Raw genomic sequence first — 12,507 nt, forward strand, 5'->3', positions numbered from 1 at the left:
TATCAACTATAGCATCTGTACTCCAGAGGAGTGGCTACAAAAGGCGTGTGTTCTCCATGTTAGGAGCGGCCTACAAGTTCCGGCTGGCAGTAGCTTTAAAATGCTTTAGGGAGTGGCGAAACCATCATAATAAAAGCCTATATGATAAGTGTACTGAAGCCTCGGAAAATGCTAGGGCATTCCCCATAAGTGACGTTCAAAATGCTAGGGCATTCCCCACAAGCGACGTGCAGGTGATACTGGGAGAAATGCGTGACCAGCAACCAAATACATCAATGTGGTGACTCTAACAGGGAAAGTGGTAGAAATTGTAGATTTTATGATTGAAAAAGATATAGCATTGCTGGGAATCAGTGAGACCAAATGGGAAGGAAAAGGTGAGAGGAAACTAAAGAAAGGATACACCTTATACTATAGTGGAGGAAGAGAAGCCAAAAATGGTATAGGTCTCATAATTAGAAACTAAAGGAATACCTAGAATTGGTGGAAAACATAAATGACAGGTTGATTAAGGTCGCTCTGACTTGCTTCTTGCCACGCTACTGTGCATGTTATAATGATGTTTTCTTTTGCCCACCGAAACTTGGTTAGGGGTGGTGGGGGGGACAGTGCTATTAGTGGGGGAAGGGGAAATAGCCCGGCCTATAGTTGGAGCGGGAGGGTGGGATGTTTGTTTTAGAGGAGGTGACTTCAAATTATTAATTTTTTGTGATGATAAAAGCAATGGCATCTGTTCATATAACTGATATTTGTTCTCTTGTACATCATTCAAATTTTCGTTTCATTTGCGTTAATACACTAGTGTCCAAAAGTTAAGCATAATCACTAAACGAGGCCATACCGCCTGATAGGAATGTCAGACGGATTGCTGAACAAACGGAAGCTCAATCACACACCATATGCCACACAACTTGTCAAAAAAAAAAGTGTCAGAAAGATTCTGATAGCTAAGGTACACCTTTGACAACTAACAAAAATTGCCAATGTCTTCCACAACAAAATATGCTCTTAATGGGGTGTATGGTTACCCCTAACAGGCACACATGCTTCGCAGCGACGTGGCATGCTCTCTGTCAGATGGTCCAAGAGCTCTTGTGGCAGTCGATCCCATTCCTCCGAAAGGACAATGCGAATGTCTTGGAGGGTCCTTGGTGGAGGCTGACAGGATTCAATTCGCCTCTCCAATGCATCCCAGGCATGTTCTATAGGATTCAGATCTGCAGACCTCGCTGGCCAGTCCATGCGATGAATATCTTCCCCAGCCAGAAATTCATCCACCACAGCACCGCGGTACGGTCGGGCATTATCGTCAATTAAGAGGAAGTCTGGACCAACCGCACCGCTGAAGAGTCGAACCTGTGGTCTCAGTACTTCATCCCTGTATCTCCAAGCGTTAAGAGTGTTCCTTGGACCCACCATGAAGATGTGCAGGTCTGTACGGCCAATCAACATGATGCCGCATCACATCATGATGCCACCACCACCATACAGGTCCCGTTCCACGATGTTCCTGTGGTTGTATCGGCTACCAGGTTCTCTCCAGATTAATGTGCGACGGGAATCGCTCTGTAAAATCGTTCTGTGAACTGAAGTGGGATTCATCTGTGAAGAGCACATGCCTCCATTCATTCATAGTCCAGTTTCAATGTTGACGGTTACACAGTATACGGGCCCGTCTGTGCTGGAGTGAGTGGAACGCACACCGCTGGATATCGGGCAAACAGCCTTGCTGTTCTGAGCCTCCAGTACACAGTGTGCCAGGAAACGGCAACCCCTGAGATGGCTGCAAGCTCCGCCGACAGTTGTCTTGCAGGTGCACCCCAATTTCGTTGGGCGGTTAAGGTCAGATATTGATCCCACTGTGGGATGGTTACCCTTGGTCCACCTGGTACTGGCCTATGACTAACATCTCCTGTCTCAAAATCGTCTCCGAAACATGGAAATGACACTTCATGGCACATTCAAGGATACGACGACTTCCGCCTGTGTCTGGCCTGCTTCCAGGTGGCCGAGTATTCTACCCTGCAAAACAGGGTCCAAATGGTGTCGTCGTGCCATTATGTTGTCACGTTCACCACAAGGCTAAACTCCGCACACTATAACAGGGCAAACATGACTGAGGGAATATGGGACGCAGGCACTGGCTGTGTTTACCTCGCGGTTACGCCGCTATACAGAGAGAACACGTTATGTTGGTAGGCGCATATGTCGTGCGATTTGCGGTCTATTTCCTGTTGCCCTGCTTACTCGTAACTTATGCTTAACTTTTGGACACTAGTGTACTCTGGTCCAAACCCATATTAATATTTTCGTAATTGCACATCACGTTCACTTTGCTCACTTTTTTTTTTCAATGGTCAAGTCTTTATTTATGTCAGTATATTGGTGACCAGCATCTCCCATATGGACACTCATTGCGGAATACTTCTTGTGTCTGTTGGCATTGTCGTGTTCGAAATATCTAGTTTGAAAACTCTACCTGTTTGCCCCATGTAAGTGACAAAACATTGATCGCACTTCAGTTTATAGATTCCTGAATCTAAGAAATCCCCCTTTTTTGTAATTCATGCTATTATGGTTATAAAATATATGACCATTATAGTTTTTAGTTGAAAATGAGACTTGACAGTCGTGGTTCTTAAATAATTTTGTGATTTGAAAAATTCCTCGGTTTGTAAATGTAAAATTCGCGTATTTTGAACTCTTGCGATTCTCTGGTGTTAGTTAACGTAAGAAATTTCATTTTTCCGTATTGAACCAAGAATTACAATAAATAAACTTTGTATATCCACCTATTCAATACAAATTGTATTGAATTGTATTGAATAGGTGGATATATAAAGTTTGTATTGAATAGGTGGATACATAAAGTTTATTTATTGTAATCTCTGGTGTTAATCTTAAGTTGTTCTTTCTTTTTACTTATAATTTTATTAATGGTATTAACACTGAACCCATTTATAATGGCTATCTTCTGTATGTATCGTAATTCTTTCTCTCTTTCTGTATGAGATAAAGGTAAATTGAAGGCTCAATAAACCACACTGAAATAAGCAGCCCTCTTATGACTCCCAGGAAGTAAAGAATCATTTTTAATGGTCACTGGAGTAAACTTATCCTTTTTTTTATACTGTGCCCGTTGCATTTTCGGACGTGTTCCAAAATGGCGCCTAGGAAAGGTATAGACCACTCTGGCCCAAGAGAGTATACAAGAAAGTCTTAACATCTGGATAAAACAGGAGGCCATGATTAACTTGGAACGAATACATTTCAAAGGCAGTGCAGAACAGAGCAATGTCAGGCGAACTGTTTCAAAAAAACAAGTAAAATATGATAGATTATTGAAAAAAAACTTACTTGAAGAACTGAACTCGAGAAGACAAGAAGGAAATTGCTGTTGCTCCGTAGAAGAAAGGAAACTGTTAAAATTACGGCAGAAATTTTGAAGAAAACCTATGATAATTTAAAAGAAGATGGCAAAACAACCTGCAGAAACACTGTGGAGGATATAAATTCAGCGAGATATACGAGAATTAATTTAAATACGTACACTGATAGACCCAAGGCGCAAGATCAGCGATACTTCGGAAATCATAAATTGAAAGCCGTAAGAAAAGAAAAGGATAGGAGAGAATTACTCCATCAGAAGGAAAGTCGAGGAAGGAGTAATAATTTAGAAAATAAATAATTTAAAATTGAAGATTTTCGTAAGACAAGATGAAAGATCTTATGCAGACTTAGAAAATTGGTTCATTAGAACACGAGAGAAGACTAAGAGAATAGTTTAAAAGAAATATTACTCTAGGAAGAATTTAAAATGTACTTTTATTTTCTCGATATTATTTGATTTTATCGGCAGTTATTCCGAGAAGAAGATGACTTGCTAAGCATCCAGATGGACCAACCTGGAGGGAGATATCATCCGAACAGCTGAACCTACCTAAGATGAGAGGAAGAATTCGCCCAGCCGAACCTACCTAAGATGAGATAAGGAATCCAGCCGAACCTCGAACCATGACCAGCGATGTGATGAGTAGGAGGAGAGCAACTGACGGCTAATATGAAAGATGAGCTAAGTGTTTACCATAAGTAATATAATTCTTAATTTAGCTAGGCATATGCATTAGAATAGAATATTTTAAGTGTGAAATATTTAAGTGTGCAAGTGAAACAGTGAAGTGAAGTGAAGTGAAGTGAAGTGAAGTGAAGTGAAGTGAAGTGAAGTGAAGTGAAGTGAAGTGCGTTACATTTAAGCTGCTAATACTATAGTAAGTTAATATATAATTAGATTGATATCTCGTGGAGTATAGCTGTGCATGAAATAAGTGAGTTAGCGAGATAATTGAGAATACGTGTAGGAAGAAAAGTTATATAACAGCTGATTGCAAAGATTGTCATAGGGTAAATAATATCTATGAATCTCGCGAAACCATTCAGTCAACGATTACGTCACAGGTGGATTGCATGTGAGAAGTGAAAGATATAGTCGAGTTATTCCTTGTAAAGTAATGTTGTTAAATGCATGAACGCAGTATTTAAGGTTAAGCATCGTAATTTTTGGAAGAGAATTGATCAATGTAAAGGAGTATTTATGTACAGAAGAATGTTATGTCTCAGTAATTGCAATTATTATGAAGGAGGTTATGAATGATGAGAAATGGTATTGAGAAATATGAAATGGAATTAATTGAAGGTTTAATAATGAAGTAAGAGGAAATATGAATTGATTCAAGTATGATAATGTGCGTTATGGTAATTACGAGACATATATATGGATGGTAGATGCTAAATATGAATATATTGGATCAGTCAGACGATCAAGCACAAGGAAAGAAATACACCGCGGGAGTGACATGAAATAAGTTATGAATGGTGAATATTCATTTACAGTTAAGATATGAGAGGTGATGTAACATCAAATACAGCTGTTAATGTTAAAATATATGAATCTTGTGATGTATTCTCGTAACATATGTGAAGTGTAAGGTATGTTAAGACAATATATATAGTAGAAGCGACGCATATACATAGTACCGAGATATCATAACGTAGATACTTATTGAATTACTTGCACACATGATATATTAGAGATAAATTTAATGAATGAATGCATATTGAGCCATTTTGCAGTAAATTAAGAATTATTTAGATAGAATAGTGAGACAGATTATTTTATATTTTGAGTGGTGTTTTATAATTCATGTTATAGTTTTAAATGAGAGATAGTATTAGGAGCCGTGATTTAAGAGGCAATAGGGATGGAAACCTTAGTACGTCAGTCATCATAATATAGTTCTTCACCAATGATATTCTATGTTAACGAATTCAGATTGCATGATTTCAAACATTATCAATTATAAGAAGGAATTCCAAAAATTCTTTTATTACGATGTAATTGTGATACAGTGATGCATGTGAATGACTGGTTTAAGTTTTTCAAGGATGATTATAGATATGGAATCCTGAGTTCATTTCAAAAATATTGAATTCATAATAACATATTATTTTGTTAATACGCCAGTGCTGACTTAAATGTTGAATTTAACAAATTATTATTGATTTTGAGTAACGACTGTGGAAGATTATGACATGAGTTCTCAATTCTTTCTTAGTTTTCTTAGTTTAATAAATATGTTTTCTCATTATTTTATAATACAGTGAGTGGTAATTTGTAGTAGTTGTATGTAGATTCACTTAGTTTGTAAGGTGTTGATTATGCGATTTGCATTAGAATTATGCGGTCGGTAATGAATTTATACTTCTATGCGATAGGATGGAGACGTTCATTGGTGATAATCGCATGTGGTCCCTGCGTTTTTCTCTGAATTCTCTGAATTCACGTCAAGCCTGACCTACAAGAAAAATTAAATATTTTTCTTATTTAATGAGATACTCTGAGATTACATCTGACTGTCAGGAGTTTATGGCTGTGTCGAACCTGGACGCGGGAAGGGCTCAATACTTAAGAGAAGTTACCGGATTCCCTCTTAACAGTCACATCCAAGAAATTCAAAGCATCTTCCTTCTTGTTTTCAAGTGTAAATTTTATTCTTTCATCTAATGAATTTAAAAACTGTAAGATATTCTTACTATTGTTATAACGCTTATCTATTATTACAAAGATATCGTCCACGAATCATGACCAAAAATCGAAACCTTGAATATGTCCAATTATTTCGCGGTGTTCTAGATGGTCTAAACAAATATTGTCTAAGATAACCGAGGCTGGAGCTCCCATTGGTAATCCCTCTTGACTGTGAATGGTGGTGTTGAACCTGAAATAGTTGTTTTTTTGTGACAAACTCTAGAATTTTCATGAATTCTATGCATATATCCCAGTCAGTAAAACAATAGATATTAGAACGAATTTAAATAATCAAGGTCGTCTAGGGAAGTTAGAGACTGAACAATTCATGTAAATTCTAGAGTTTATCAGCACTAACACACAAGTTCCAATTCACTCCTCCTCTCAACACAACAAGCTGCAAGGCACGCTGCACAAGGCTTTACAATCCGTATTGGACTGGAAATAACAGCGGCCTAAACAACTAAGGCCTACTTGTATAATCCCACCACCTCATAATGCAAAATTCTTTCAAGAAAAAAATTACTGTATCCACCTATTCAATACAATTATATTGTGTAGTGATTAAATCCTACATGAATTATAAACACTAGTTAGGAACTTAGTGTTTTTTTTTTTGTTTTTTTTTTGCTAGGGGCTTTACGTCGCACCGACACAGATAGGTCTTATGGCAACGATGGGATAGGATAGGCCTAGGAGTTGGAAGGAAGCGGCCGTGGCCTTAATTAAGGTACAGCCCCAGCATTTGGAACCTAGTGTTTACAGTGCACTATGTCTTCTAGTATAGGCTAGAGCAATTTTGTTACTTTCATTGATTTGTCTCTGTCTTATACTTGGCTTTGACAATATGAAAGTGACTAAGGTATGAGCGATGCTAGTAATGCCATTCCTTATGCAGCCAGTCCCTGCTATGAATGGTGTGAAACTGTTGCTCATAAGGTCGGTTGGTGCATGCATTTCAGTGGGCTTGGCAGACTGATAAGTAATAGCAACGTCTGGCTCAGTGAGGAAAGCAACGGGGAAACTACCTCACTCCTTATTTCCCTAGTATGCCTCTTCAGTGATGCCCAGGCCATCTATGACAACTGATGGTAGAGCTGTTGAGGATCCAACCAGCCTTCGGGCTGATGACTAAACATACATACGGTTAGAAACATGTTTCGCCCTAATTTGGGTATCTTCAGCCTAATACTAATCTTAAGGTCAAGTCTTAAATCTATTAAACATTGAAACTTAATACTAAATACAATGGTCTTATGCTAAAAATATTTTTACAAAAGTTGATACTTACATAGTTTACAATTTGTACATTAATTAAAAGCCAGAATTTGTGAACAAGGAACCAACTCAATTATTTTATTTTACAATGACTGGATAACTAGATGACTAAAGGAATATTCAAACCCAACATGATCGGCTTTATACCACGGTTACGGTTTGGTAACAATATACTTACGACATAAGTGACCATAGCCTCCTTTGAACGAACCAACTGTAAAACCTTCAACCTAACGTTCATCCATATAGTTGGTGAAACCCCAATTCACGCTGTGATCTAGTCAATATGAACACACTTGCATAAACAATTCTTCCATACAGTAGGAAAAATCCATATTACATTTCGCAACTCTGTAACGTAACGAAGCAACTCGTCTTCCAGCTCAGGAAACTTACCAGTTTTCGGCCCTCTGAATGCCTTACGTGTTCGGTTGGTGGTTTCTACTGCTGCTTTCTATTTACGCAGTAGCGAACATTAAATTCAGTCACACTGAACTCTCGAGCGACAGCTCTGTTACTATGTTCAACATATTTTATCACTTAGAGTTTAAACCCAGACGTATAACTCCCACGTTTCTCCATAACTTAAAGATCAACCTACAGAAGAAAACTTAACAACAATGATACGTGAAGACAGAATACTGGTACTTGTCGACAATACAACAGATGGACGATACCTAATGCCGTGATGACTTGACTACCTGGACAGGGAAACACTCCAAGTTCACGTGATCCGCTCTACCGGGCGGGTGGCGATAAGCATATTGACAAAGATGGAAGAGTGAGAGGGATGGCTGAGTGTGACTGACCGGCTAGGAATGCAGCCTTGGGGTGGGGGTTTGTGAGTTAGGTATTTTTGTTACAACAGCTAGCCTCAACCATTCTGCAGGTAGAAAGAAATGCAGCTTCTTCTTGTACTGTTGCATACAAAGTACCATTACAGCAATTGGTACAGGCCCGATATTTAATGCAGGCATATCCACGGAATCCCCAAACTGTATTTCGTGTATGTACCGTTTGTCTATATACAACGTCAGGAATTAATGCAAGTTATATGCAGGGATTTTTTCCTTGCCGTTTTAAATGTTAAAAATGGGGTGCGAGGTATATGTGGTGGCGAGTTATATACGACAAAATATGATAAATATTTAGAAGTTTAACACTAATGGGTTTTTTGTGTTCATTTAAATTACCCTGCCAAAATGCAGCAATATTTTAGAAAACACTTTCAGACTCTTCACAAACAAACATAATGGTAAAATAATTATGAGTATGCTATTGCTTATGGAAGGAAGAAAATACACCTTGATAGGAAGGCACTATGTTTCTAAACATCCTTTCTTTTTTTTAAATAATCAGCATTGCTAAAACAGAAATTGTGTAACTGAGAATAAGGGTAAAACCGCAAAAAAAATTCTGCAGCATCAAACATTGATTGGACAAAGGCTACGAAAGAAGTGAGGAATGAATGAAATATAAGTGGCAAATTCACAGCACTAAAGTTCATGGGAGGTTAAGACATTGAATAACTACTTTGTACGTAAAAATTTGTTCATCCTGAAGACTGAATGATAACTCAAAAGAAAACATAGAATTTTACATCAACAATTAACCACAAGGTTACAAACATGAATAATCGTGACAGCACGAGAGAAAAACATTCAGAATATACAAAAGAAGTATTATCACAATATAAATGAAAAAAAAAAAAAAGAACTCATGCATACTTGACAAAAACATAATATGCATACACATCAAGCTTGGTGAAAATGACTAAGAATGCATTGAGTATAGTCATATTTTTACACCAAGTAAAAAATAACTAGTATATATGCACAAAAGCAATTTTATAATTCTCTGAGGTTAGCAGCAAGACTTTCAAAAATGTATAACCTAGGAGTTGTGTAATTCTAAATATTACAATAAACTTACCCTGGCATGCAATCTCACGAAGTCTGTGTATCTTCTGAACACAAACCAACATTCCCCAGAGTTCTTATTTTCAATTCTGAGCTTATAAACCTAAAATTAAGAAAATACTACAGTTAGTACCTCTTATATACTGTACTTGTTCATACATCTGTGTCTTAAGGAAAATCCTCAATCTCAACAACTGATCCAGACAAGAACAGAATTTTTAAATCATTTAGGATTATGGCTTTGGGAGTGGCAACCCCATCATAACAGTAGACTAAAAATGAGTGATGGTATACCACCAACACCCCGACGTGGCAGAAGCTTGACAATGGGGGAAAAAAATAAAAAAAATATGGATACCCTAGCTTGAATCCTACGTAAATATATCGCACACCCCGGTGCAAGACTGCCACATGACAAAAATAATAAATTTTGAGTTATTTGGTTATTTGGTACTTATAAATGCCTGTGAACAGGTTCGTGTTCTGTAAAACTACCACAACTCAGATGCTTTAAACAGCAATTCTACAGTACCATAATTCAGTTTTCTTCTAACAGCATTTTAACAACTGAAATAGTAGAAAAGTGCCACATCTCAGTTGTGGCAGTTTTATTCTCATAAGCATCAGCCATAAAACTGTCACATCTCGAGATATGGCAGCGTTCTTAGCTGGAAGTGGCAGAAATTTTGTTTTGCTGCTCAGCCAGCAGACTGTTTACATGGCCGTACTGTGATTGTTGCATGAGGTGTATAAAGGCAATTTGATTTAAAATGTCTTCAAGAGGAGCTGTGATGGTTGCATTGGCACTTGAGGGAATAAAATGTTTCAAGAAGCAATGAAAGCGAGGAAAGTGCTGGAATACAGAAAGAACCTGTAGTTGAAGTAAGCAAATGTGGAATGATGGTTATGTTTGGTGTACATTCGGAATATCTTTAATATTTTGTGCTCTAAAATAGTATTAGTCAGCACTTCATATTATGGCAGTTTCATGTACAAAATAATGTGACGTTAACTCACACTAAAACAATTTAAAAATTAATTTCAGGTTATCGATCGTGGATGTCACGTCCAACTAGGCCAATACTTACTGATGTATTACAGGAAATAGACGAAGACAATTTTGATGACTCTTGGCGTAGATAAAACCTGGCATTCTGTACGTGAACCTAACTCTGATACTGATGATGCTGAATCGTAGGATGAAAGCTAGATATTATGCAGAGGAATCTTCATTCTCTACTGATTTATATATTAATATATTTTGTTACTAATAACATTGTTATTAATCAATACTGTAAGCATTTTCAAGCATTACAAATACGTGTTTATTGTTTACAGGAAAGAAAACAAGGAAACGTAAACGTCAAATCAAGAAGTGGAAAAGGAATACTCTGAATAAAAAAGAAATTCAGGGGAGGAATTTTTCAATGGTGCAGGTAAACCCTTACCGGCTAGGACACTTAAACCACCCTGCGATGATAAATGCTGGCTTCGATGTAAATCTGGAGTAGGCGAGGAAGACAGAAAGTGTATCATAAAGAACTTCTGGCAGTTAGGTGACATCACCAGTCAGAGACAGTTTATAGCAAGCAGCACTGAGAAAATTAGGCCTGGATACATGTATAACATATAGAATAATACTAGGGGACTTAATATGGCCTACTACTTTCGAAATAACAATGAACGAGTAAGAGTTTGGAAGAGGACGTTCATGTCAACTCTTGACATTGCAGATTGATTGGTTAGGTCAGCTATTAGCACGACTGTTAGTGGTATAACTGAGGATGACAAGAGAGGTAGGTACGGGAAGCATAAAAAGTTGGATTATCAAATTCTAAACGATATAAGACGACACAATGAATCATTCCCTCGCTCTGAATCACACTATTTATGGGCACAAACATGCCGGGAATACAATGACGGAGGACTAAGTACAGCTGCTATGCATAAGCTCTATCTTGAAGACTGTAAGGATAAAAACCTGCAAGGAGGCAATATTCGTGTGTACAGTCAGATATTTAATGAAGAGTACAACATAGGTTTTCATATCCCAAACAAGGATCAGCGCAGTGAGTGTGAAATGTTCAATTTTGCAATGGATGATGTCAAAGAACTGCTGAAAATCAGTTATGAGAAGCACACAGGCAGCAAATTAAAGAGTAGGGAAGAAAAAGAATAGGACAAATTTGCTGCTATTGAACAGAAATGTGCAACAGCCTGTTACGATTTGCAGGCAGCTCTAAATGCTCCTGAGGGGAACATTTCTTCATTTTATCACAAAAGAAGGCTGTCTGTTTACAACTTCACGGTATACGACCTACGAACTTTTGACGGCTTCTGTTTTGTTTGGGATGAAACCATCGGAAGAAGAAATTCCAATGAAATAGGGTCCTGTGTTCGTAAATTTCTTAAAGTACGTTGTACAGGAAAGCCTGTGATATTTTATTCTGATAACTGCTGTGGGCCGAATGAAAATAAATATACAGCTTCACTGTATTTGCAAATGGTGTTGGAAGAATCACTGAACATTCCCTCTATAAGCCATAAGTTCTTCACAGTCGGGCATGGACAGAATGAAGGCGATTCAGTTCACAGTATGATCGAAAAGCAGAAGAAAAGGGCTCTGAGATCTGCACCCATTTATGTTCCAGCACAATGGGCAACTATACAACCTGTTAAGAAGACTGGAAATACAAAGTCAAGCAGATGGAAACAGATGATTTTTTTGACTTGAAGCTTTTTAGCTAATCACATAGGCAGCAACTTCAACAAAACTGAACGAGACCAAATTGTATGTACTGACATCAAGGTAATGCAAGCAAGGAAGGATGCACCATTCATTCTTGAATATAAGACATCCTATGGTGAAAAGTTCCAGCAGATGAACACAAGGCAGAGGGGTCGTTCTCAGACAGGATCCTTAAACCCACTCGCAAGTGAATGGAATCCTACACACTTTGATAGTTTCATGGCGCTGAGAGCTAGACGCGTATAAGTGTGCTCCGCAATTCACCTGCCTAAATAGCAAGAAAACCAGCAAGTCATAATCGTGAGTGAGTGTAATTTGAAACTTTAGGATACAAACTCATTGTGTGTGCAACTATGACCCTAGTGTCAAAAATGTGTATTGAATAGGTGGATCCCCATACCTAACAATTTTGAATGTAAAACTATGACCCTGAAAGAAGTGAAGGAAAGAATTACAGGCTTCGAAAAGCAAATGGC

The 12,507-nt window shown here is 37.8% G+C and overlaps 1 protein-coding gene across 4 annotated transcripts in view; it reads right to left on the reverse strand.

Moving 5' to 3' along the window:
• Snx16 (sorting nexin 16) overlaps positions 1 to 12,507 on the reverse strand; it is a 131,647-nt gene that overhangs the window by 34,439 nt on the left and 84,701 nt on the right. For all 4 annotated transcript variants that reach the window (XM_067138923.2, XM_067138920.2, XM_067138921.2 and 1 more), the window contains exon 4: positions 9,296 to 9,385. In XM_067138923.2, the coding sequence (XP_066995024.1) occupies positions 9,296 to 9,385 (90 nt within the window). The remainder of the gene's footprint in view (positions 1 to 9,295; positions 9,386 to 12,507) is intronic.

Source organism: Anabrus simplex, chromosome 2 (genome assembly GCF_040414725.1).
Source record: "Anabrus simplex isolate iqAnaSimp1 chromosome 2, ASM4041472v1, whole genome shotgun sequence".
Lineage (NCBI taxonomy): Eukaryota > Metazoa > Arthropoda > Insecta > Orthoptera > Tettigoniidae > Anabrus > Anabrus simplex.